Source organism: Coloeus monedula (genome assembly GCF_965178545.1).
Source record: "Coloeus monedula genome assembly, chromosome: 26".
Classification (NCBI taxonomy): domain Eukaryota; kingdom Metazoa; phylum Chordata; class Aves; order Passeriformes; family Corvidae; genus Coloeus; species Coloeus monedula.
The window spans coordinates 4,687,881-4,713,655 of record NC_138806.1 but is presented as its reverse complement, the minus strand read 5'-3'; the positions used below and the strand labels follow the sequence as shown (position 1 = coordinate 4,713,655).

At 61.1% G+C, this 25,775-nt stretch overlaps 3 protein-coding genes across 5 annotated transcripts; all 3 read left to right on the top strand.

Moving 5' to 3' along the window:
* The first annotated feature begins 684 nt into the window (after positions 1–684).
* On the top strand, positions 685–19,931 carry STARD3 (StAR related lipid transfer domain containing 3). 3 transcript variants are annotated; one of them, XM_082297555.1, is made up of 15 exons: positions 685–742; positions 5,648–5,903; positions 8,761–8,838; positions 9,043–9,120; positions 9,211–9,264; positions 9,371–9,488; positions 10,495–10,590; positions 11,542–11,597; positions 12,321–12,413; positions 13,600–13,662; positions 14,623–14,718; positions 15,195–15,274; positions 15,614–15,718; positions 16,901–16,994; positions 19,001–19,931. In XM_082297555.1, exons 2-15 carry the CDS (start codon positions 5,691–5,693, stop codon positions 19,103–19,105), a joined length of 1,329 nt encoding a protein of 442 aa, XP_082153681.1. In that variant the 5' UTR covers positions 685–742; positions 5,648–5,690; the 3' UTR covers positions 19,106–19,931. The 3 variants fall into 3 exon arrangements, with proteins under 3 accessions (XP_082153681.1, XP_082153680.1, XP_082153682.1); XM_082297554.1 differs by having other exon boundaries at positions 694–901; XM_082297556.1 differs by lacking the exon at positions 685–742 and having other exon boundaries at positions 5,042–5,903.
* Positions 19,932–20,666: 735 nt separating this feature from the next.
* On the top strand, positions 20,667–22,219 carry TCAP (titin-cap). Its single transcript, XM_082297567.1, has 2 exons — positions 20,667–20,820; positions 21,552–22,219. Exons 1-2 carry the CDS (start codon positions 20,675–20,677, stop codon positions 21,805–21,807), a joined length of 402 nt encoding a protein of 133 aa, XP_082153693.1. The 5' UTR covers positions 20,667–20,674; the 3' UTR covers positions 21,808–22,219.
* A 126-nt stretch (positions 22,220–22,345) lies between these two features.
* PNMT (phenylethanolamine N-methyltransferase) lies at positions 22,346–25,259 on the top strand. The gene is made up of 3 exons (XM_082297563.1): positions 22,346–23,472; positions 23,640–23,847; positions 24,803–25,259. The coding sequence occupies exons 1-3, from the start codon at positions 23,319–23,321 to the stop codon at positions 25,236–25,238; spliced, it is 798 nt and encodes a 265-aa protein (XP_082153689.1). The 5' UTR covers positions 22,346–23,318; the 3' UTR covers positions 25,239–25,259.
* The last annotated feature ends 516 nt before the right edge of the window (positions 25,260–25,775 follow it).

Sequence of the window (25,775 nt, the reverse complement as noted above, 5' to 3'; positions counted from 1 at the left end):
TTCGGGGGGGGTTTGAGCCCTGTTGGGGGGGTGACAGAATGGGGGTGTGGGGCAGGGGATGGAGGGGGTCTGGGGGTCCGGGGGTCCGGGGGCCAGAGCAGCAGATGTGGGACAGGGCCATGGGGTGCCCCATGAGCAACCCCCCCCCCCCCCACTCTCCCATGGGCAATGGTCTGTCCTTCGCCCCACTGATTCCCCCCATGTGGGGAATGGTGTCTCCCAACCCTATGGGCACCCCCACACCGGGGAATGGTGTCTCCCAACCATGGACACCCCCCCCCCCCCCGGAGAATGGTCTCTCCCAGATCCACTGGCGCCCCACAAGGGTCTCCCTTGCTCATCCCACAGACACCCCCTCTCCACACGGGGAATGGTCTTGCCCTCACCCCACTGATTTCCCCCTTTGGAATGGTCCCTCCCAGCTCTACTGATTCCACTCCCCAAGAGGAATGGTTATTGATCTCTATTGATACCCCGCATGAGAAATGGTCTCTCCCAGTCACAGTGATTCCCCCTTCCACGCGCAACCAGCCCCACCGACCCCCCCCTCCCGCGGTGAATGGTCTCTCCCAGCCCTGCTCCCCCCTCCCGCGGTGGATGGTCTGTCCCCCGCTCCCCCCGCAGCCGGCGATGGTCGGTGCCGGCGCAGCCTCGCTCTGGAGTTTCCCTTCCGGGGTCAGAGGTGGCGGCGGGGCCGGAAGCGGCGCCCGGCGGGACCCGGCACCGGCACCGGCACCGGGAGGTACCGGCGGGGACACGCGGGCTCCGGGGCACCCCGGGGGCTCACGAGCATCCCCGAGCCCGGCTCTGGGGCGGGCGGTGCCGGGCTGTGCGCGGGCCCCGGTGGCTCAGCCTCGGTGGGGCCTCGGTGCCGCTCCCGCGCCCGGGAGCGCAGCCGCCGGTGAGAGCGGGACGGGACGGGTCTGTCACTGCGGGTTCTGCGTTCAGTGCCGGTTCAGGACCCGGTTATCGGGACTAGGCCCTACGGGGCCTAGTTCCCAACGCCGGGAGGCCTCCGGCAGCCCCGGGGCTCCCGTTCGGGCCCCGTCCCCAGGGCAGCCCCGGCGGGCCCGGGGCACGGGCGGTCCCGTTATACGCTCTGGCCGCACTTCACCGGCGCTCCCGGAGCCCTTCCGGTGGATCTCGGGTTTCCCGGCAGCGGGACCGCGGCGCGGGGAGCCCCGAGAGCGGCCGAAGGGCGAGAATCGCCCGGGTCCGAGCGGCTTTCACCGGTGTCACCTCCGGGAACCCGCGGGGAACGGGAGTCTGGGACCGGGCGGGTGTCGGGGAGGCTCCTTGGAGGGCAGAGGGGCTCGGGGGTCCCGGCACTGCCCTCCCATCCATCCCGTGGCAAACTCCGAGCTCTGGGATACCCGCGGGGGTCCCTCTGAGCCGGGGCTGCAGGGTGGGGACTCCGAGCGAGGGGTGGGTCTGTGCTGGGCTCCCGGGCTCTTCCCGCTGCTCCGGGGCCCTGGAAAAGCCCTTGGGCTTCATCGAGGAAGGGCAACGCCGGGACCACCCCGGGGACCCTTTTGCTGGGGGGAGGGGGCGGCGTGAAGCCCCTCCGTGGCTGTGCCCGAGGGTTCCACATCCCGAGGGTTCCACATCCCGAGGGTTCCACATCCCGACCCAAATCCGGACCCAAATCCCGACCCCCGGAGCGGCCCCGCGGGACCGGGGGGTCGCAGCACGGGGGTCCCGCGGGGGCTCCGAGTGCCGAAACCCCCAAATGCTGGGCTGGGCTGTGCCTCCCGCTGCCTTTGGGATGTAGGAAGGAAAGCCCGAAAATCTCAGCCCAGACCTTCTGGAAATGAGGGGAAATTTGGGCCGCTGCAGGATCCCGCGGCTGGCTCCGGGACAAAGCCGCTTTTCCTGAGGCTCTCTGAGTTTCCCCATCTCTCCCTGCAGTGCCCGGGGGGAACAGGCTCCCGGGGGTTCACTTTGCACTCAACCGAGGCCTCTCCAGTGCTTTGCCGAAGCTGTTGGATCCTTCCTGGCTTTTTTGGGACGGCAGTTCGGTGTCTGGGTTAATAGTGACCTTTTTTTGTTGTTTCAAAGGGAAGCTCAGACACCTCTCAGTGCCCAGCGGAGCAGTCGGGGTCTCCATCCCTCTGCTTCTCCAGGTGCTCTCTCACCTGGCAAACTCCACCCTCTGGAATATCCCACAGTGATCCCATGTCCATCACCCCTGGGATGGCTCAGGGAGCTGCAGGGGTTTGGGGGGTCCCACCGTGGGTGTTCCCCACCCTGGGCTGCACGTCCCGAGAGAGGGGACAGAAGAGGGGAGAGGAGGAACTGTCACACGAGCCTGGGGGAAGCGTGGGAGGAAGGAGAAGTGGTGTAATGGGGTGGGAAAAGCTCCTGACTGGGAGGTGGGTCATTAATGAGCAAACGGTGCTAATGAGGGGCTGGGGTTGGCATGGGAAGGTGATACAGGGAGGGGGTGACACGGGGCTTGTGCTTGACACTTGGGATGTGCCTTGGCACAGCCTCTGGGAATGTTTTGGTGGCCAGTGTCCTACTGGGCTGACGGGGTTTTGGGGTGGTGGCACTGGGCTCTGGTGGTGCTGGGCTGATGATCTTTTGGGGCGGTGGCGCTGGGCCATGGTGGCACTGAGTTGTGGTGGCACTGGGAGGATGATGGCTCAGGGCTGCTGGTGGCACTGGGCTGGCAATGTTTTGGGGTGGTGGCACTGGGCTGATGATGGCACTGGGCTGTGGTGGCACTGGGCTGATGGGGTTTTGCTGGGTGTTGGTGCTGGATACTGGAGCAGGATTTCACCACCCGCCTCTCCTCCGTGTTTGCTTCCTGCTGGGATCTGCGGGATGTGGCGTCACCCTTGTCCCTGCAGCCCCCATCACCTCCTAATCCCCAAACCAGGAGGTTTTCCCAGCAAAAATCCCTCCCCACAGTCCCAAAATCCCCTTTTTTCAAGGCAGAGAAGCCCAGAAAGGTCTCTGGAGCGTCCCTTGGGCTGTGATCTGTCACCCAAGGTGTCCCCTGGGCTGTGATCTGTCACCCAAGGTGTCCCCTGGGCTGTGATTTGTCACTCAGGGCATTCCCCAGGCTGTGATTTGTCATCCAGGATGTCCCCTGGGCTGTGATCTGTCTCTTGGGGTGTCCCCCAGGCTGTGATCTGTCATCCAGGATGTCCCCTGGGCTGTGATTTGTCACCCGGGGTGGCCCCCCAGCAGCATTTGTCCCTCTCTGGAATGGAATCCTGGAATAATTTAGGCTGGAAAAGCCCTTCAAGATCATCAAGCCCAACCCTTAACCCAGCACGGCCGAGTCACCCCTAACCCGTGTCCCCAAGTGCCACATCCACACGTTTTTTAACCATTCCAGGGATGGCAACTCCACCATTCCCTGCCTGACTGTCCTTCCAGTGAATAAATCCCCCCTGATGTCCACCCTGACCCTCCCTGGGCACAGCTTGAGGCTGTTCCCTCTCACCCCATCCCTCATTCCCTGGGAGCAGAGCCCAACATCCCCCCCCACCACCACCGACCCCCTCCTTCCCGGCCCCTGGGCTGCCGGAGCGGGATGCGGAGGATGCTGGAATGCATAATGGAGCACCGGGGCGCTCAATAATTCATCTGTCACCCAGGAACAGCCACGTTTCTCCACGTTCAGCCCCTGCTCCGAGCTCTCAGCTGCTGGAGGGAGCAGCTCCAGTGGAGGGGGGATGGTGGTGGTTTGTCTGGGATTCAAACATTCCTGCTCTGCCCCACGGTGCAGGCTCTCCCTCGGGAATTGGATGGTTTGGGAGGGCCGTGTGTCCAAAACAGCCTAAACCTCCTTGGGAAGGCTGGGATTAGTGATGGATGAGCTGCACCAGGGTGCTCTGGTGCCGTGTCCTGCCGCGTCCCCGTGTCCTGCCACGTCCCAACACCCCGTTGTTGACCCCGCTCGGCATCCCAGGATCAGGTCCCTGGAGCCTCTCCGGGTGATTTTAAAGCGCTGTGAAAGTTGGGGAGGGGCTGCCTAAGTGCAAAGTGCTGTTGGAGGGGAGGAGGAGGCGGCAGCAGCCCCGGCGTGGGGGGATTTATTATTTATCCCTCACAGATGTCCTTAACTTTTGTCACTTCGAGCCGGGCCTGGCGCGCGGAGCAGCTGATCCGAAGTGACAAGGATTCCAGCTCCTTCCCAAGCGCCTCCAAGAGGGACTAACAGGGACTTGACAGGAGTCCAGCTTTGTTCCCTTTCCAGCCCCAGCACTCCCGGGGGTGGGATGCAAAAACCGCTGGCTCAGGGATCCAAAGTGCCCCAAATCGCCCCAAATCAGGCTGTGCTCGGCTCCTGCAGGTGCTCCTGGAGCATGCCTGGCTTCACATTCCTTGGGGATTTCCACTTCCCACAGATCTGGGCACAACCTCGTGACCTTTTTCCCTGGACTCTGCAGCCTCCTGGGTGTCACGAGTGGGATCTGTGGTGAACAAACCCCACTGGGATCCTGGCGGGCACAGAACTGCCGGGGCAGGAGCTCACGCCCGAAACAGTCCAGGGAGGATTTTTTTGGAGGCAAAACATCCTTGAGCAGGTGGATTTAGCAGGGAAGGAGTTGGTGGCCATGCCGTTGCCGTGGGTGACTCGGAGGTGGCGGGGCCGGCGCTGACAGATCCCTGGCCCGACCTGTTTTGGGATCCTCGTTCCGTGTTTGTCTCCCACGTGCGCTCCCGTCACGCTCCCTTCCCACAGGGGCCTCCTTGTGCTGCGCTGACGGAGAGGAAAAATCTCCATACAATGGTTGGCACAGCTGCAGGAAAACAGCCCCGGCCTTCCAGCGCCTCACTCGTGCCGGGATCGTGTGCCCGGCACTGCCAGGCGGGGCTGGGACACGGAGCAGCTCCTTCCCTGCAGCCTTTGGGACACGGAGCAGCTCCTTCCCTGCAGCCTTTGGGACACGGAGCAGCTCCTTCCCTGCAGCCTTTGGGACACTGGGACATGGAGCAGCTCCTTCCCTGCAGCCTCCCTCACACTGGGACACGGAGCAGCTCCTTCCCTGCAGCCTTTGGGACACGGAGCAGCTCCTTCCCTGCAGCCGCCCTGTTGCTCTGCCGGGCCCAGTTGGGCATCAGGCCCTGTCCTGGCTGTACAGGTTGGGGTCTGTGCCCAGTGGGATGATCGGCTCCCGAGGCTTTGCCTTCCCTGCAGAGGTGAGGGTGGCGTGGCTCTGTGAATCCAGGGAGTGCTCCCAAAACATCCTCAGACCCCTTTTCGTGCTTCCACAGCATCTCCATGGGCTTTGGGACCCTTTTCCTGCTTCCACAGCATCTCCATGGGCTTTGCAGCTCCTTTTCCTGCTGCCATGGCATCTCTGTGGAGTTTGGGACCCTTTTTCCTGCTCCCACAGCATCTCCATGGGGTTTAGAGCCCCTTTTCCTACTGGTGTTAAAGCTCATCTTGTTCCACCCCCCTGCCATAGGCACCATAGGTTGCTCCAAGCCCCGTCCAGCCCGGCCTTGGACACTCCCAGGGATGGAGAGCCACAGCTTCTCTGGGCACCCTCAGTGCCAGGGCCTGCCCACCCTCACAGGGCAGAATTTCTCCCTGGGATCTGCTTTGCTCCTGGGATTATTTGCCATCAGAGGGGGACAGGAGCAGGGGTGTGGCGAGGCCTGAGGGTCCCCTCGTGTGTCCCCGCAGGTGACGCTGCCGTGGCCGATGTCCCCGGAGCCGATCCCAGAGGATGAGCAAGCCCACGGACCTGCAGCACGACCTGGAACGCAGCCTCCCGGCCATCGCCTCCATCAGCTCCTCCTTCTCCCAGAGCCAGGGCTTCTCCCCGTACTTCTTCTCCCCGGAGAAGAGAAAAGCCATCTCGGATGTGAGGAGAACCTTCTGCCTCTTTGTCACCTTCGACCTGCTCTTCATCTCCCTGTTGTGGATCATCGAGCTGAATGTGAGTTGGAGGAAGCAGACCGGGGAATCTTTGCCCTTTTAAAGCTCGGTTCCCTCCGTTAATTGCTCTCTTCCAGCACTCCTGGGACAGATCTTTGTTTGCTGTTCCCAGCGCTGGCCAAGGAGCCGCTGTTCTTTAGTGTAAACTAAAGTCCAGCTCGTTTCCTGCCCCGGGGCTTTGTCGGGGCTGTCCAGGGCTGTTAACACCGTCCCTTTGTTGTGCTGTAACAAGATCCAGGGCCTCTGGAATCACCAACCTGAGCCAAATTTCCCTCCTGTTCCCCTGGCCTGATGAAAAGCTGCTCCCTGGGTTTGCTGCTGTCATGTTCTCAGAGCATCAGAGGAGCAGGGGAGGATCCTCCAGGGGCTTTGATCCCAAAATTCTGCTGCTAATCTCAGCTTTGGGAAGCTGGAGGTGCTGCTTCACCTCCCAAGGGATTGTTGAGGGGGATGTGAGTGGTTTGGTTCTCTCCAAAGCGACTCACAAGCTGCTGCGTTTGCTCTGTGTTGCAATAACAGGGAAAATTCAGTTTATTTACCTCAGTCCCACCAAGTCCAAATCCCTCCCTGGGCTATATTTTGTTTTTATTTTCCCTGAACTGGCCCTGGCCGGTTTCAGGTACTCCATGTCCTCCCCTGGAACACCCGGAGCAGAGATGAACAGATAGACCCTGGGCTCTGGCCTGGATTTATCAGCACTGGATCCTGTTGCTCCCTTAGCAGCTCTTATCTCTGCCCTTCTTATCTCTGGGTGTCTGCACTTAACAGACTGTCCGGGCCAGCAGCTCTGAGCCCTGCCCGAGCCCCCTGCCCCCCACCCCCCTTAGGAAAAACCATCTCCCAGCCAGCATTCCAGCCATGCCGATGGTGTCCTGCCCGCCCAGCTTGGACCCCGGCCCCCTGCCCTTGTCCCAGTCCTCTCTCACAGAGAGGTGCTGCCCACAAAATGCAGAATTCCAGCCCCCAGGAGATAATCCTGGTGCGGTCACCAGGGCGATGCTGAGCGTGGGTCGTGCAGGTAGCCATTAATGAGTGACTAAGTGCTGATATTTGGGCCCCGAGCCGAGATGCTGCATATTTAAAGCCATTAGAGCAGCTTATTTGCCTGGTTATGAAGAGCAACGGTTTGAGATCATGACTAATGCCTTTTTTTTTTTCTTTTTTTTTTTATCCAACCGCTTTCCTTCGCTGCAAGATAAGCCGAGCAAATTGCCCCTCGTTAAAAGCAAACTGTAATTGTGCAGGCTGGGTGCTCTCAGAGCCAGGGAGATGCCTCAGGTGGTTCAGCTGCCTGGTGCACAGCCTGTGTTTAAGCTGAAAACAGCCCCCAAATCATGACCCAAAGCTTTCCCTGTGTCTCGTCCTTCCTGCATCATCCCATGGAGTTGGGCTGTGGGGATGAGGCTCTCAGTGGCCACTCAGCAAAGCTGGCTCAAGTCCCATGGCCAGAGGTCAGCTGGAGGCACAGCCCAGCTTTGCCCCCCTCTTTTTGCCCCTTTGTTTTATATTAAGCCCCAATCCCAGACCTGGAGGGGTCCCTTCCCAATCCCAGTGGCTGCCTGTGCTGCCCTTGGAGTGCCAGGACACCCCTGGCTGCTGGGGACTGACATCCACCAACTTGTTCCTCACAGCCCATCCAACAGAAAACACCCCCAAAATCCATCACCCAAAGCTTTCCCTGTGTCTCCTCCTTCCTGCAGCATCCCATGGAGCCAGGGATGGAGGAAGAGGCTCTCAGTGGCCACTCAGCAAAGCTGGCTCGAGTCCTATGGCCACAGGTCAGCTGGAGGCACAGCCCAGCTTTGCCCCCCTCTTTTTGCCTCCCTCTCCCTGGATTTTAAGCCACAGCTTTGACCCAGAGGGATCCTTTCCCAGTGGCTGCCCTTGGAGTGCCAGGACACCTCGGCTGCCAAGGACTGGCCCGAGATCCACCAGCTTGTTCCTCACAGCCCATCCAACAGCTGCCGGCTCCTCCAGCTCCCGGCCAGCTGGGCCCCATCCAAACCCATAGCCTAAAGGTGAAGCATTTGTTCCAGTTACCTGAGCCCTCCACTTCCTCACAGACAGCCATTCCAGGCTCCCAGGATTTATGGTGTCCAAAGGACTGGGGCTGTCAGACCCTGGATTATCTCGGGATGAGCTTTTTCCACACTCCAGTAAATCCCAGAGGGTGTTTTTGCCTCTCTCAGATTCCCATGGCTGTGCATCCTCCTCTCCTCCCTCTTCCCCTTTGCCAGCCCGTTTGAACCTGCTGGTTCCCTTCTTCCATCAGATTTCCTGGAGCACTGCTGTGAGCTGTGGGAAGCCAGCTGGAGGGAGAAGGGACCCCTCAGTGCTTTGCATGAGGAGGATCCTTAAATCCCCCCAGGTGCTCAGTGACCCCGAGAACCCCTGCAGGAAGATGTTCAGTGCGTTAGTGAAGGCTCCCGAGAAATATTTTTCCTGTGGTTTTCCATTTTTCCCCATGTCTCCTCCCATTCCTCTGAAATCTGGGACCTGGACGAGGTGGGCAGCAGTGGGAGGTGACCATCCAGGGGCTCCAGGCTGTGAGGAACTGGTCACCAAGGATTTGGGTGTTGGAAATCACCACCTCGAGGTGTTTAATGTCCCTCCTGCTCCACCCACGCTCCTCGGTGTGAACCCCAGGGGGAAACATGGTGTGAATCCAGGCAGGAAATGTGCCATGGGATCCTCCCTGGTCCTGTGCTGGCAGAGGAGCCCACGCCTGGCCCGTGGGATCATTTGTATTCCAGGTGCATTCCCTGACCTGGCCATAACCCCGGGCACTGCTTGGCTCCTTCTCCCATTAGTTTCTTATCAGTGCACTCAACAGCTTCCTGCTTCCCTGTCTCCCTCAGACCAAGGAGGGCATCAAGGAGAACCTGAAGGGTGAAATCATCAACTACAAATTCAACACCTCGTTCTTTGATATCTTTGTGAGTATTTCAGCCTCCTGCAGGGCTCTGGAGCTTGGCAGGGCCAGGAGGGTCTGGGGTCTTCCCTTGCCCACCTCACTGAATCCCTCCTGGTGCAGCCTTGACCCATCAGTTCCCTGGGAGCTGGCGCCTGTCCCTGCCCTCCCAGCACCTGGCAGAGGGACAAGGGCAGTGACTGGTGTCGCTGGGTGTTTGTTTTTGCAGCTCTTGGCTCTGTTTCGCTTTGTTGTGCTGCTCTTGGGCTACGCCGTCGTCCGCCTGCGCCACTGGTGGGTCATCGCGGTAAGGAGGCACTGGGGGCTTTCCCGTGGGGAGTTTTCCCTCTCCTCCTGGATTTCTCAGGGATCTGAGCTCCATCCATTTATTTTTCAGGTCACTACACTGGTATCCAGTGCCTTCCTGATTGTGAAGGTCATCCTCTCCGAGGTTGGTTTCCCTGGGCTCGTGGGGAGCTGCTTTGTGATTTCTCAGTGCTGTTTTATTCCCTGTTTGGATCATTCCCTGTGTTTCCATTCTGCTTCTTTCCACACAGCTTCTGACCAAAGGGGCTTTTGGGTATTTACTTCCCATCGTCTCCTTTGTCATTGCTTGGCTAGAGACCTGGTTCCTGGATTTTAAAGTCCTAACTCAGGAAGCAGAAGAGGAACGATGTGAGTATTTGTGCTCCTCTCTGGTACGAGTTGGACAAAACCAACCAGGCCTGGGTTTGCTGCTGCTCTGGCATTTCTGGAAAAGGCATCTCCAGGCTGGCTGGGATGGGAAGTGCCTGACTCAGTTCTGTTATGGTCAACAAGTCCCTTCAGGGGAAGAAAATACCAGATTATAAAAAGCATCTTTTAATTGAGTGGAGAAAAATGTGCCAGATTTCCTAATGACTGGATCCTGCAGCCAGACATGCTGGAGACAGAGCTCACCTCTGCATGGGGGAAAGTGTTTGGAAACAGTGAGGCAAATGCCAGGTGGAGTGTTGGACTCCCTGTCCCTGATATCTGTGTTTGGATCTGGCTGGAGCCCTTTCCAGGAGGGCTGCTGGAGTCACAGACACATTATGTGGCACGGGGTGAGTTATGGGGTGTGAAATTCTGCAGCCTGTGGTCTCTGAGGTCACACTGAGCAGGGATTGAGGCTGACCTAAGGCTTCACACATCACCCTGTAACTCCCAGGGTCCTTCTAGGCCTGGCCTGGAATAGCTGTCCATTCCTGTGGCAGCACAAGGAGTTTGTCCCTCTCCCAGGAGTCACTGGTTGGGAAGTGGCACTAAACTAAAAGGGGCATTTGTCAGGCGGGGCTCAGTCAGAAATGCTGTGACTGGAAAGCACCAGAGGATGTTTGGGTCTTGCAAGGAGGCTTTAAGATGAAAAATGATCAAGTGTTTAATGCCTCTATTGGATTAGGCTCAGGTTCCAAATTGCTTCCAGGGGAAGCTCTTATTTAATTAGATGCTTAATCGCCTTTGGATTATTTGACAGGCAGAAGAGCCCATTGATCTCCAGGGCAGATAAAACGTCTCAGACAAAAGATGAGGCAATAGGAGCTGAGGCTGACTGGTGTCAGTGGGAAAAGACAGGGGAAAACGTGGGAAACAACAGGGTGTTCGGGCAAGGCTGGGGTCCCAGAACCTGCCAGGTGTTAAATCCTCGTGCTCTCAATCCCAGGGTTCCTGGCAGCCCAGGCTGCAGCCTCAAGGCCACTGCTGTACCCCCGAGCCCTCTCCGAGGGACAGTTCTACTCCCCACCCGAGTCCTTCGCAGGTAAGATCACCTGTGCCATCACCTTGCTTCCCATGCTCGTCCCACCGTGGAATTCCTCACCTCCATCATCTCTTCCATGAGCTCTGCCTTGTTACCCCAGCCCTTGGCACAGCCTCCAAGAACTGACACTGCAAAACAGGGTCCCCTCTCTCCTCTCTGTGCCTGCACCCGGGCAGGGGTGGCACTGCCACGCTCTCCCCATGACACCTTTTTGTCGGAGCCGCCCTCGGCCCTGCGGTCCCAGCAGCAGCTCTGTGGGGAACTGGAGCCTTGTGTGGGCTTGGGATTAAATGCTCTGAGCTGTGTGCTTGGAAAATGCTGCCCTGGGGGCTGAGTGCACGGGGATGGGTGGTCACAGGCGGGTGAGGGTGAGGATGAGGGTGGCACGTCACTGCCCTGTGCCGGCACCAGAGAGCTCCTGGCGTGGGAGTGGGGACATCTCAGCTGGATTGTCCTGGTGTAGCTGAAACCCGGGATGAGCTCAGCTCTCCAGAGCAGTTGTCCCAGTGTAGCTGAGACAGGGATGAGCTCAGCCCTCTGGAATAGTTGTCCCAGTGTAGCTGACACCCGGGATTAGCCCGGTTTTCCTGAGCAGTTGTCCTGGTGTAGCTGATACCCAGGACAAGCCCAGCCCTCTGGAACACTTGCCCTGGTGTAGCTGACACCCAGGATGAGCCCAGTTCTCTGGAATAGTTGTCCCAGTGTAGCTGACACCCGGGATGAGCTCAGCCCTCTGGAACACTGTTCCTGGTATAGCTGACACCCGGGATGAGCTCAGCCCTCCAGAGAGCTGAGCAGGTGTTCAGGGAGACAAGGGCTGGAGTCATCCTTAGTGACAGCCTTCCCCGTTGGATAAGGAACAGGGATCGGGCACTGTCCCCCACGAGAAGGGAGGGAGGTGGTACCAGTGGGGTGTTCATTAACTGTGAGTTAATTGGTGCTTCCCTGTAGGGTCGGACAACGAGTCAGATGAGGAAGGTGTGGGGAGGAAGGCCTTGACAACTCAGGTAAAAACAGGGGCTGGCCCTGCCCTCAGCTCCAGGCTGATCCGGGGCTGTGGGAGTCTCCCCAGTCCTGTGGTCCCAGCAGGTTCTGCTGCCCCTCATTCCAGACCCCTCAGTTCTGGGATCGTGTGGCTGAGTCCCCTCTGTGCCACAGGACCGGTGGCATCGTGGCCACTGCAGGAGGGGTCATCTGAGCCCCCCGAGCTTTATCCCACTTCCCCATGGCTGTGTGCTCTTCCCTGCAGCATCCCACTGGGAGGTGTTCTGGCTGTGCTGCTGCCTGTCCCTCTCCCTTCCCCCTTCCATCCCTGGTCCTTTGGTCACATTCTGGGATGGCCATCACCTCACCTGTCCCCACGGCTTGAGAGGTAGCCCTTGACCTCCCCAAAACCTGGCTGGGCACAGGCTTTGTGCCCTTTTCCGAGTGATCCTGCTGCTGTTCAGCTCCAGTTCTGGCTCCTCCAGGAAGGAAGCTGCACGTCCCAGAGCCCTTTGCCTGCTGGAAACCCTCCTCCTAAGGCGGGAACCGCCGGGAGCAGCTGGTGTGTGGATCCCAGCCAGGGTGGGGAGTGTGACTTGGAGCTCCAAAATGAGGCCTCTGTGACCCAAATTAAGAGATTTCTGATCCCCTTTCTCTCTGCCAGCCTGGGGAGGGGGGGAGCAGCACACACACACTCCTTGAGCTTCCTGCACGCCTGGCTAATGAAATCCTCCCTTCTTTCCCAGGAAAAGGAGTATGTCCGACAAGGCAAAGAGGCCATGGAGGTTGTGGACCAAATCCTCGCCCAGGAGGAGAACTGGAAGTTCGAGAAAAACAATGCAAGTGTGGTTTTTCCTCCCCAGCTGGCAGAGGGCATGGATGGCTTAGCAAAAACCGGGACAAACGAGGCTTTGGAAACCTCCTTGCACCATGAAAAATTAACAAGCGTTACAATTACCTGATTGAATTAGGAATCTATTCCAGTTCAGTTAAATGTAAAATCCCCTCTTATTTAATTAGACGTTTAATTGCCTTGCAGTTTGACAGGAAAGGGCCCTTCCCTCCTCCCTCTGTCCAGAGGGTGTGGCCAGCTCACCTTTGGGATGCAGAGCCCTGGGAGGGAGCAGGGGAATGCCGATCCCACAGCTCCAGCCATGCCCTTGCTCCATGGCCCAGTGCCTTTGAGCCTGCTGGGGGCCCAGACTGGCGTCTTGGCCCATGTGGCCACAGGAGAGTGTGGGGCACAAACTGCTCTTCCCACCCCCAAAAGCCACTGGTGTCCCCCTTCCCCAGCACCTGGAACCTGCTGGGTGCTGGGGTGTAAATTTTGGATGTGGCTCTGCCCACTCCAAACTTTTCTGGGGTGCCCAGATCTCTTTTCTCTCTCTGAAGAGCACAGAGAAAGAGGAGGGGTTCGCCCCCCAAACCCAACCTTGTTTCACGAGGTTGAAACATGGCTGGGGGGGTGCGAATCCTGCAAACTGCTGTCTCATCTGGTGTTTCAAATTCCCCTGTCAAGTGATCCTTTGTCTGATGCCAAACTAGCTGGGCAGATTGTTTTCTTTTTCCAAAGGGGGATGGATTTAAATAGACTAATCAGAGTTTAACACAGGGCTAACGATGAAAGGTTTTCATCTGCCCATCCCCGGCCCCTCTAGGGAGGCTCTTCTCAGCCGTAGGTAACACCAGCAGCGCTGGCAGCGAACCCCCTTCGCACCCCGGTGCTGCTACAAAGAGAATGTGACCTTGACGTGGGGTTTGCAGCCTGGCACGGGGCGGATTCTTTTTCTGTCTCATCCCTGCTGCCTCTCTGGATATTGTTTTGTTGATGGAAATTTAGGCATGGCCAACTGGAATTGTGCTCGGGGTGGTTTCCGCGCTGGGGTCGCTGCCTGGTGTGGGGGGCAGGGGGTGATTGGGGGCTGGAGGGGGTGACAGGAGCCTCAAGAGTTTTAGCAAACTTCACCCCAAATAGAAACATTCCCTTTTACTGACAGAAATACAACTTTCTCATCTCTTGCACAGGACTTTGGTGATGTTGTTTACACTTTTGAAATCCCTTTCCACGGCAAGACCTTTATTTTAAAGGTAAGAACATCCTTGGGCTGATTCCTTGGTCTCTTTGGCACGGGGGAAAAGCCATGGCTCAGCTTTCAGGACAGGTCAGGCTGCAAAACACGCTCCCCGTGCTTGAGACAGATGAACAGCACTAGGGAATCTCTCCAGGAAAACCCCTTGGCCAGCAGACAAACTCCCCAGTAAATATCCTGGGCCCCAGACTCCACTGGTAGAGTCGGGAGCAGGTGACTGCAAGACTCGCTTCCAACCCCAGCATCTCAGACTAATCTGACCAAGGAGGCTAATTGGAACTAATTGCCAGCAAGGCCAGGGCTGAGCGTGCGTCTGCTGCTGCCTGGCACCGGGAAGAGCCGCTCGGAAGTGCCTTGCTCCGTGCCCTCTCCCAAGCTGGAGTGGCTTGGCTGGGAACCACGCTTTAATGAAGCGTCAGTGCTGCCGTGGCTTTTCTTTGTTCCAGTGCATATGTTGCCTCGCTGGCAGGAGCTGCCAGTGGAGCAGCTCTGTGTTCACCAGCAAAAGCTGGATGGTCCCACTTTCCTGCATTAACCGTTTGCCTCCGAAGATCCCCGCTCCCGTGGGGATTGCGGGGGAATGGATGTTGTGTGTGCTGGAGCTTGGAATGGCTTGGAGAAAAAAAAAACCAAGTCCAAAATGCAACTTCCCGAAGCGATGGTGCACGGGGAACTGCTGAGGGTGGGAGAGAGGCAGACAGGCAGGCTGAGCTAAGCGACTCCCAGATCCTGAGGTCTGTGTGTCCTCCCTGACCCCACGTGTGCCCTCCAGGCCTGTGGGAGCGCTGGGACAGAGGGGTGACAGCCGTAGCTTTGCATGCACGGGAGCCAGGCCGGCCTCACCCCTCCCCTCCACTGTGATCCCACTTGTCCTTTGTGTTTTGCCCTGTTTTCCTTAAAAATAATCTCCCCCAAAGGGAGCAGAGGGGCTGGCTGACTGCTCTGGCTCTGTCCTCAGGCTTTCCTGCAGTGCTCTCCTGAAATGGTTTACCAGGAGGTGATTCTGCAGCCCGAGAAGATGATCCTGTGGAACAGAACAGTGGCAGCTTGCCAGGTGAGCGTGCTGGACAAAGATGGCTTAATCACAGGAGCTCCTTGGAGCGGAGAGCTGGAGCTTCCCCATCCAACAGAGGCTGCTGGCGGTGCTGGAGCCGAGCTGGATCCCAGTCACCGAGGCGTTAAATCTCCGCCGCTCATCCGTGCACTCCACGCGCTCCGCAGCAGCCGGCTGCACGCCTGTGCCCGGCCAAGAGCCCGAGAGGAGGGCAGAGACAGGGGCCAGGGCTGAGCCAAACCTGCCTCTGCCTGGTGGGAGGGTCTGGGCCTCGTGGTGGGGAGCTGGAGGTGACACCTGTGCCCCCCAAAAACTCGGGAGACGAACCTGTGCACATCGCCCTCTGCCCCAAAAGAGCCTCTGGTCTGATCCCGGTGCTGATTTGGGGGAGGGGCTGCATCCTCTTGGCAGGTGCAGGCTTGGAGGCACAATCTGAGCAAATCTCTCTTCTTTTTGTTTATTCTCCCCCTCCCCAGATCTTGCAGAGGGTCGAGGACAACACAATCGTCTCATACGACGTGGCGGCCGGAGCTGCCGGCGGGGTGGTGTCCCCAAGGTCGGTTCATCCCACTCTTGCCCCTAAACACCCCCCAAACCACAAGAGGCACTGGGAATGCTCTGGGCTGCTGGGAGCTCCAGTGTCACCGTGGCAGGGCTGCTTGGCTCTGTAGGTAACACTCCCAAGGGGGAGCAGCCCCTGAAATTTCCTCCAGACGCTCCTGGCAGGATTCTCAGAGCTCCAAACCCCGGTCGGTCGGGCTGCCAGATAACAGTGCTTGGCTGTGCTTTGTCCCTGTGTTGACACAGCCCTGCCACAGCCTTTCCCAGCAGTCCAGAGAGCAGGATCTGCCCCCTCCACATCCCAGGTGTGTTTTTAAGCCCTTTCTCTGCGCAGGGATTTCGTGAACGTGCGTCGGATCGAGAGGAGGAGAGACAGGTATGTTTCCTCAGGGATGTCGACCACGCACAGCCTGAAGCCTCCGCTCTCCAAGTACGTCAGGTGAGAGGCAGGTGCTGTTTTTTTAGCTGGGATCACGCACTTCTCCAGAGCTTCGAGGCAAAGTGCCACTTAACTGCAAGCCCTGCTGCCTTCCTGGCAGGATTTGCAGGAAGCTGAGCTATTTGTGGAGCTGAACCTCGCTTCCCTTGTTCGTCTCCTTTTGTTCAAGAAACTCTCAGTGCTGTCAGCGGTGCTGGGGCGTTTCCCAGCTCGGGGGAGTGGAGGTGCTGACCAGTAACAGCCCGAACCCCATCCCAGTCCCACATCCTGTTTATGTAGCAGTTAATTCCCAAACAGGAATTTCTGAGGGGCAGTAAACAGCTGGCTATGGCTCTGAGCCTCTCACATGCTTTTGCTCCTCGTATAAGCCGCTCGCTCACTGAGTTTGAGGCATTGAGGGATGGCCCCATGGGTGAAACGAGGATGGAGCAGCTCCCAAAATGTCAGCAGGGCTTGGGCCTCTCCCATTCTGAAGGGACAGGCTGGTGATGGATCCCGGTGGGGTCGGGCTCATCAGACAAGGACTCCTTGTTCCTGCCAGGGCCCAGCTGTGCTGCTGTGCTCTGACTTCGGTTTTCCTAATAATCTGGTTAAAGTAATTGACACTTTATCTCAGAGCCGTTGGAGCTGCCTCAGTCTATTTAGGAACCGGGGACTTTCAGGGCCTGGAAAAATCCTTGAACAAACGCACACAGCAAAAATAGCATGTTCTGAAGAGGGAAGGGAAAGGGAAATCTGTATTTGGGCTGTGTGTGCACAGCTCCCGTCTCGGAGACGGATCAGATGGTGCCAGGAAGGATCTGGGGGCTGCAGTGACAAGAGCCGAGCCTGTCCTGAGCACACAGAGCTCCCTGGGACCTCTTGTTTGCAGCTGGGGTTGTGCCTGGTGAGAGCTTCCCGTGGGGAACAGCTGGCACGATCCAGAGGCAGAGCTGCTGCTCCGCCGGCGGCCCTGGCACCGCTGCTGCCAAGGCACCTGTGGGAAAGCTGCCCTGCCGTGCTGGCTCGTGTACCTGGAGCCAAGGCACATACCTTCCCAGGCTCCCAGCATCTGCTCCTGCCCCACCAGGCTCTGGCCTTCACTGCCAGGCTCAGCTCCGTGCAGTGCATCCCAGAGCCCCAGAGAATCCCAGCCTGAATTCCAGCCTGGCTCTGCCTGACCCTCTTGGCTTTCCTCCGCAGGGGTGAGAACGGACCTGGAGGATTCATCGTCCTGAAATGTCCCAGCAATGCCAAGGTCTGCACCTTCATCTGGATTCTCAACACGGATCTGAAGGTAAAGTCAGTTCCTTTACTGTCCCCAGCACAGCTCTCCCCTCTCCCCTGGGATCCAGCATCCCAAGGCCCTGCTCCAGGATCCCAGCAGCCAGGAGTGGCCCCTTATCGAGCACTGCCCTGAAGGGACTCAGGTTTGGCAGGTGGGAGTTAAACTACCCAAAAATCCCCCTCCTTTCATGGTGGGAGTTTGGGAAGCTCTTCCTTACCTGGAAGCTCTTCCTTACTTAAGATCTCACTTGGGGGTTCCACCTCTGAGCGCAGGACTGGGGGAGAGGACATTTTTATCCTCTTTGATCACCAAAACCAGTTTGAGGCACGGGAAGTTCTGTGCCTGACCACTCCCGGGAACACTCCAGAGGGGCAATTCCCTGCTCCCGAACCCCCTGGCACAACCACAAGCACCCCATACCCACCCCCGGGGGAGTGAGCTGCCCTGGGTCTGCAGCTATTTGCAGAGCTTCGTGTCCTTGCCGGTGTCCCGGACAAAAGGCAGCGCACGGAGGGACCGGGATGGGGCGGATGCTGGAGCAGGAGCGGAGTTGGCCCCGTTCCTTCCTCCGCGGAAGGTTGACGTGGTAACGGCGCTGCCGCAGCAGCACAAAGGCTCCATTCATCCCTCGGCTGTGCTGCAGCGCTGCGGCCCCCTCCCCTCTCCTCCCCTCCCCTCCCACGGCCCCCTCCCCTCCCCCAGAGCCCAGCGGCTCCTGCCTGTCTTGCCAAACGCTTCGGGAAAGGTTTGGGAAGCGCCGAGAGCAGAGCGTGCCCTTCCCGCCCCATTGTGCCAGGGGTGTGTTTTCCTTTCGTGGATCTGGCGCCCATCACGGGCAGGTTTTGGGGGGATACCAAACCCCCCGTGGTGGGGCTCGGAAAGAAAAGAGGTTCCTTGTGCTTCCCGGGCCGAGCGCTCCCGGCGCCGCCTCCGCCGTGGAGGGAATGCCGAGCTATTAATAACCCCCAAGTGCTCCCAGCGCCTTCCCGAGGGGCTCTGCCAGCGCCCAGACCCCTCTGCAGCTCCTCGCTCTACCCTTCGGCCCTGCACGGGTATTTATAGCCCGTGGCTCATCCCTTCCTGCTCCTTGGGGGAGGGAGGATTCCGCACGTGTTCGTGTTTGGGTCCGGAGCTGCTGTCGGGAAGCGGCCGAAATGGCCCCTGGAGCAGCGGCCTCGAGCTTTTCCTGCCCCCGTGTCCGAGGGAAAACCTGCTCCAGGAAAAGATCTGTGCTGCACCACCCCAATCCCAGGGGAGGGGAGTGTCCTGAGCCTGCCTGACCCCCGGGATAGTTGGCCAGTCATCCCTCCGTGCCCCTGGAGCGGCTCCCGGCCCTGCCGCAGCTCCCTGCCCCCAGAGACAAGGATTATTATTTTTTCATGGATCTCCCACCATGGAGCCAAGGCCGAGGCGGTGGGGGGTGAGTCGTGCAGGGCTTTTTTAGAGAAATCCAACCACGTTGCAGTTCCTCCCCCGGATCAAAGCTCCCTGAGAGCCGCAGCTCCGCGCAGCGGTGCTCCTGCATCCCTGGATGCCTCTGGGGTGGGGTGGGATGGGATGGGATGGGATGGGATGGGATAGGGGACAGCCCCCAGCCTCAGCCCTTGCTTACGGCCCCGTGTCCCTGTCCCTGGATCCCCCCCAGGGCGTGATGGGGGCAGCTCCCAGCCCCAAATCCTCACTCCATGTCCCTGGAGCCCTCCAGGGCAGGATGGTGGCAGCCCCCAGCCCCAAATCCTCATGTCCCTGGAACACCCTGGAGTGGGATGGGACCAACCCCCAGCCCTTATTCATGGCTCCGTGTCCCTGAAACCCCCCAGAATGGGATGGGGGCAGGCCCCAGCCCCAAAACCTCACTGATGTCCCTGGAACCCTCTAGAGTGAGATGGGGGCAGCCCCCAGCCCTGGCTCCTGGCCCTGTATCCCTGTCTCTGGAACCCTCTGGGGTGGGATGGGGGCAACTCCCAGCTCCAAATCGTCCCTCATGGCCCCGTGTCCCTGTCCTGTGTCCGCAGGGTCGCCTGCCCCGGTACCTGATCCACCAGAGCCTGGCTGCCACCATGTTCGAGTTCGCCTTCCACCTGCGCCAGCGCATGGCCGAGCTCTGCTCCAAGCCCTGAGGACGCTCCGCTGCCCTCTCTGCTCGGCGGGGGATGGGGACAGAACCCTGCACCCCCCAAGGAGGGGTCCCCCCACTGCCAGCCCTGGGCTGAGGCCAGGGGGAGCTCAGCCCCTCCTCCCACCACGGCTGCCCCCGATTGGGGCCCTGGACCTGACTGTTCTGTGCCAAACCCCTGCCCTGCCCTCCCCGGGGGCTGGGCTGATGCCCCCTCCCCACACACGGGTTGGGGGCTCAGCTGGCACCCCCAGATTCCTGTCCCCTCGCCCCAATTCCGTGAGGAAGCGGGGACAGATGTGGTGGCCATGTCGGGGTGAGGACTCAGCTGAGCCCTGTGCCGGGCTCTGCCCCTCCACCAGCAGGTGAAGGCACAATTCGTGCCCCCCCACACCCACCGTGCCCCCCGGGGCTGTGCCCCCCACCCCGGGGACAGCGCTGGGGACCCCCCAAACCTCTCCTTGCTGCTGGCCGAGACCCCCCCCCCTTCCCAAAGCTGCAGCTCCCGGTGGAGCCAGCGCGGGATTTGCCTTAAGCAGAGACTTTGATCCCTTTTGGGGGTGCGGGGGGGGGGCGTTGGGGGTGGGGGCTGCGGGGGCGACTGCAGTTTCTCTACCTGTGAGTGCCGTGTGCTGCTCTAAAAACAGCAGCAGCAGCGGCAGCAGCGGCAGCGCGGGGCCGCCCGCACGTGGGGGCTGCGCTGCAGGAGGGGAGGGGGGCACCCACAGACCCCCCCCGGGCTCTCTGCACCCCCTCCAGGGCCTGGGGGTCCGGCCCCCACCCCCGGTCAATGTGTGGGGGCTGAATTAAAGCCTTGCACTGTTTGCAGCTCCGTGTCACCCGCGTGCCCTCTGTCACCCAGGGAATCGAAGGGGTGTGGGTGCAGGTGGGGTTGGGGTCAGCCTGGAGCCCCCCCCGCCGCCCCCAGCGCCAAAGGGTGGGGTCTGCAGGTTCCTTGGGCCACTGGCCATGGGTGGCACTGGCTCCCACCCTGGGATGGCACTGGCAGCTCCATCGACCTGCAGCGTTCCTGTCTCTCCTGGCCGCCCCCAGTGCCCCCGTGGGACCTCCACGCCTGGGGGAGTGTCTGGGGGGGCTGGAGCCCCACATCCTCTCTGGCACCAGCCACGTCCACGTGAGCCTGGGGTCACTGGCACCCCATACAAACAGCTCATTGTGGGGGTCCCTACAGCCCCAAACCCCCTGTCCTGGGGGGGCACGCTGGGAGGGACCCCAATGTCCCTCTGAGGTCGGCGGTGTGGCTGCTGTGGGTGGCACAGAGGGGACACGTGGCACCCCCAGTGCTGCAAGGGGGGCAGAGAAAGGCCAGACGTGCCCTGTGCGGGGTCCAGGGGGGTCCTGCCAGTGCCATCACGTTGCTGGCAGGGTCTGCCCCGCATCCCCATGGCGGGAAGGGGGGGGGACACACCCGTGGGTGCCACACACGTGTCCGAGGTGCCACCCCCCCGCTCGCCCCCCTTGGCAGAGCCCGGTGCCAGCGGCGCGTCCCAAAATAGCCCCAGCGGGGCCATAAAAGCGGGGCGGGCGCCAGGGGGGGGTGGAAAGCGGCACCATGGTGGGTCCTGGCGTGGTGGGGGGCTCCAAGGGGCTGCTCTCGGCCCGCCTGGGCTGCAGTGTCCAAGAGGAGGACGTGGGGCGGAAAGAGACCTTCAGCGCCGAGTGGCTGGACCTGGAGCTCAGCTCCCGGCCCGAGGACGGGTGAGGGGCACGGCCGGACTGGTGCCAGGGGTCCGAGGGGTGCTGGGGGAACGGGGGGCACTGCGTGCTGGAGGAGTGGGGGGGCTTTGGGGGGAGATTGGGGCTGTGGAAGGCTCCAAGGGTTCTGAAATATGGGGTTGTGGGGGGGCTTCAAGGGTCTCAAATTGTGGGGTTTCCATGGGGTTGTGGGAGGTTCCAAGGGTTCTGAAATGTGGGGTTTCCATGCGGGTTTGGGGCTGTAGGAGACTCCAAGGGTCCCAAACTTGGGTGTTTCCATGGGGTCTTTGGGTTGTGAGGGGGCTCCATGTGTCCCACATTATGGGGTTTCCAGGTGGTCTTGGGGCTTTGGGGGGTCTCTGAGGGTCCCCGTGGAGTCATGGAAGCTCCAGGGAGGTGGTGGGCAGGGGTGTCCAAGAGGGATTGGGGGTTCCTGTGAGGAAATGGGAGTCTTTATGGGGCTGGGGGAGGCTGGGATTCCCCATGGGGCCAGGAGAATGCCTGGGGGTCTCCAGGGCTTCCCATGGGGTGGTCCCCATGGGGCTGAGCAGGTCCATGGGACATGGTGGGGTCTCCCATGGGGTGGGGTGGAATATGGGGGGTCTCCAAGGATGCTGGTGGGATGGGGTGGGACAGGGGGTTCTCCAGGGGTTCCAGCGGGGTGGGGTGACCCCAAAGGGTGAGAACAGGACACGGGGGTCCCGCTCGCACCCCCACGAGCGCCCCGTGCCCAGGTGGTGCCGGCGGGAGGTGGACACGCAGCGCCGGGAGACGCTGGAGCAGCGCGGGGCCGTGCGGGTGCTGGAGCAGCGCTCGCCCTGGGGGGTGCTGCGGCTCGGGGTCCTGGGGCAACCCCTGGCCCAGCACCTCCTGCCCTACGCCCGCACCCTCCCCGTGCCCCTCTTCGCCCCCCCGGACCTCCGCGGCGCCAAGGGGGGGATCCGCCGCACCCTCTCCCGCTCCCTCTCCCACGAGGCTCAGCGGGGCTGAGTGTGGCAGAGGGGCCGGGGGGGGGGGTCGGGGGAGGGCAGGAGGGTGATGTTGGGGGGCCGGGGGGACCCGCATGCCTGGGTCTGCTCAGCCGCCCTGAAGAGGCAGCGGAGGAAGGAGGGGGCAAGTGGGGGTGGGCTCCCGTTCGCCTGGGACCCCACCCCGCTGCGGGCGTCGTGGAGGCCGGTGGGGATGAGGACCCCGCGGGTCGGGGGGCTCCCGCCCTTCGGGGGGCTCCTGGCAGTTCCGGCGTGACTCAGTTTCCCTGGCGAAAAGAAGGGAATGCGAGGATGAGGAGCGCTGAAACCCGCTCGGGGCCGAAGGGGGCCCTGGGGGGGCTGGAGGGGGGTGGGGGGCTGCGGTGGGGTTGTACAAACCATGGTCTTTGTACGGCAATAAAACGCCTACCTTGGCACGGCAGCATCTTTTTGGGGAGTGTACAAGGGTGGGGGGCAAGATTTAGGGGGAGAGGGACCACTCTGTGGGATGGGGGAACAGAAGCACAGGGGGAAACTGAGGCACAGCAGCTGGAGGGACCCGGTGTCTTATGGGGCTGGGGGAGTCTGGGGGGGAGGGCCTTGTGCTTATATAACTCCCCCCTGCATCGCCCACCTGGTGCCAGGATCCCAGATTAGCTGTTCCCACTCTGGATCCCTCTGTCCCTGGGCCCCTGCCAGGCCCTGTCCCCTCCCTGTGCCCAGCCCGGCCCCATCCCGGTCCTTCCTCCCAGGAGCCACCTGTCCCTCCACCTTCACCCCCTACAGCTCTGGCACAGGCAGGATTTGGGGTCTTTCAGTGCGCCCGGCCCCATAAGTGGGTCTCACCCTGCTCCTTATCCCGGAGCACTGGGAGCGCTGGGAGCTGGCAGAGGTGGTGCTGGCTCCTGCCAGGGCTGGGCTGAGGTCCAGCATGCTCAGCTCACTGGTGATGGAGAGCTCAGACGGGCCACATCCCAAACCCAACCCCAATCCCCATCCCAATCCTTTTCCATCCCCATCCCAAACCCCACTTCATTCCAATGCCTTTCCATCCCAATCCCAATCCCCATCTTGTTCTAATTCCTTCCCATTTCCATCCCCATCCCATTCCAATCCTTTCCCACCCCCATCCCACACCATTCCTGTCCTTTCCCATCCCCATCCCACTTTTGCCCCCACACCAATCCCTCTTTATCCTCATCCCCATCCCATGGGACATTCACGAGGAGCCACAGCGTTGGGGCAGTACAGAGGGGTCACAGCCACATCTCGGGGTGGGGAGGACAAAACCTCCCAGGCACAGGGACAGGATTCCTGGATCCCCACAGCCCGGGAAGGGCGGCGGAGCCGTTATCAGCTCCGGGTTGGATCCGGCCGCGGCCCCGGGGCGCTGGCGCTAACCGGGTTAGGCGGGATGGATGATGGATGGAGGGATGTGGGGTGGATGGATGGGGCCGTCGCGGCTCCCCGCGGCCCCCCCGGGCCGGGCAAGGATAAAAGGCGGCGGCGGAGCCGGAGCCGCAGCCCCTCGCCATGAGCAGCCCGGCCGCGCTCCGCGAGGGCTACGAGCACTTCGACCCCCGCGCGTACCTGCGCAACAATTACCTCCCGCCCCGCGCCGACTTCTCCTCCGAGGAGTTCGTGGTGCCCTGGAAGCTGCGATGCCTGGCCGAGACCTTCGCCAGCGGTGAGGGGAGAGCGGCGGGGACCCCGCCCCAAACCTCGCAGTGGGGTGGGGAAACTGAGGCACGGAGCACCCGCGGCACCTGGGGACAGCTCCTCTCGCCCTCCCTGGTTTTCCCGGTCTCCCCGACCAGTGTGGGGACCCCCCCACATGTCCTGTTCCCCTCCCAGGTGAGATCCGGGGGCAGACGTTGATCGATGTGGGCTCGGGCCCCACCATCTACCAACTGCTGAGCGCCTGCGACCACTTCGAGGAGATCGTGGCCACCGATTACCTGGCGGTGAACCGGGAGGAGCTGGGCCGGTGGGCGCGGGGCGAGCCCGGAGCCTTCGACTGGAGACCCTTCATCCAGCACGTCTGCAAGATCGAGGGCCGCGGGTAGGGGGCCAAAGGGGGTATGGGGGGGACGGGGCGCGGGACCCCAGGAGGAGGGTGGTGCTGGGGTGGTCCCCGCTGGATTGTGTCCCCAGAATCTGCAGGATCACAGCTCCAGGTCCCCCCAGATCCTGGGCTCATCCCTGTAGAACCACGTCCCCAAATCCCATGGGAACACAGTCACATTTTCCCGCAGATGCTGAGGTGATCCCTGGAGGAACATGTCACTAAAATCCCATGGCATCATGGCCCCACATCCTTACAGACTGTCCCCAAATCCCATGGGTTCACAGACCCATGTCCCTGCAGATGCTTGGGTGATCCCTGCAGGATCCCAGCCCCACATATCCATGGAATCCTGTCTCTATCCCTGTGGGTGAAGGGCTGATCCCCATAGGAGCCTGTCCCCATGTCCTTGTGGGCGCCCAGCTGATCCTGCTCCCATGTCCGTGTGGATCTTGGGACAATCCTTTCTGCATCCCATCCTCAAATTCCTGCAGATGCTAGGCTGATCCCCAGGGGATTTCGTCCCTTTGTCCCTGTGCACTTTGGGTTTGCCCCGGTGGGATCCTGTTCCTGGGTCCCTTTAGGTTCTGGAATCAGCATCCCATCCCGCATCCCTTCAGGATCCTATCCCCATATCCCTGCGTGTGCTGGACTGATCCCACCCCCACATCCCTGTGTGCCCTGAAGCAATCCTCACCCAATCCCTACTCCCCCGCACAATCCTTCCCCACATCCCTGCACAATTCCATCCTCACATCCCTCTGTGCGCTGGATCGATCCCATTCCCACATCCCCGTGAGTGCCAGGTTGATCCCATCCCCATGACCCTCTGGATGCCGGACTGATCCCATCCCCACATCCCTCTGTGTGCTGGATCGATCCCCTCCCCACACCCCCCCAGGCCCCATCCCACTGCCCACCTCCCTTTTCCCCTGTTCCCCTCGCCCCTCAGGGAGCCGTGGCAGGACAAGGAGCAGCGTCTCCGCCAGCGGCTCCGGCGGATCCTGCCCATCGACGTGCACCGCCCGGAGCCGCTGGGGGCCCCGCTGCACCCCCCGGCCGACGCGCTGCTCTCCGCCTTCTGCCTGGAGGCCGTGAGCCCCGACCGCGCCGCCTTCGTGCGGGCGCTGGCCCACGTGGGCAACCTGCTGCGCCCGGGGGGCCACGCGCTGCTGCTGGGAGCCCTGGGCGAGTCCTTCTACCTGGCGGGCCCCGCTCGCCTGCCCGTGGTGCCGCTGCAGGAATCGGACGTGCGGGAGGCGCTGGCGGCCGCCGGCTTCGCGCTGCGGGAGCTGCGGAGCTACGCGATGCCCCCCGCGCTCCGCACCGGCGTGGACGACGTGGACGGGGTGTTCTTCGCCCACGCGCAGAAACCGCTGGAAGCCTAAGGGGAATCCCCGGGAAATGCAGGGAAATCCCAGCTCGCCCGGCAGCCTAAAGGTTGGGTGGGGTGGACTGGAAGCTCCCCCCCGCAACTCACTGTCTGGTTGTGGGCACGGTGACAATAAAGGTTGAGGTTGCGGCAGAGGATGGAGGTGCTGAGGGGTGTGGGGAGGGGGCGCGTGGAGATCTGGGGGGGTCAGGGACCCTTGGGTGGGGGGGAAATGCGGCATATGGATGGGGGAATGGGGTGAGAGCAGGGTGAGGATGTGGTGGGTGGGTGGGTTCACAGTGGGGGGGATACGGGGCACAAATGGGGGGGGCAGAGGGCAAGAACAGGGTGGGAAAGGGGGTACAGGACAGGGAAGGTACGGGGTGGGTGTGAGGTGAAAGATGGGGGATATGGGGTATGCTGAGGGGTTGGGGAATACTGAGGGGTTTGGGGCACATGGGGTGGGACACAGAGGGTGAAAGCAGGGTGGGAAATGGGGTGCAGGATGGTGGGTATGCGGTGAGTAGGGGGGTTCAGGATGGGGGGATATGGG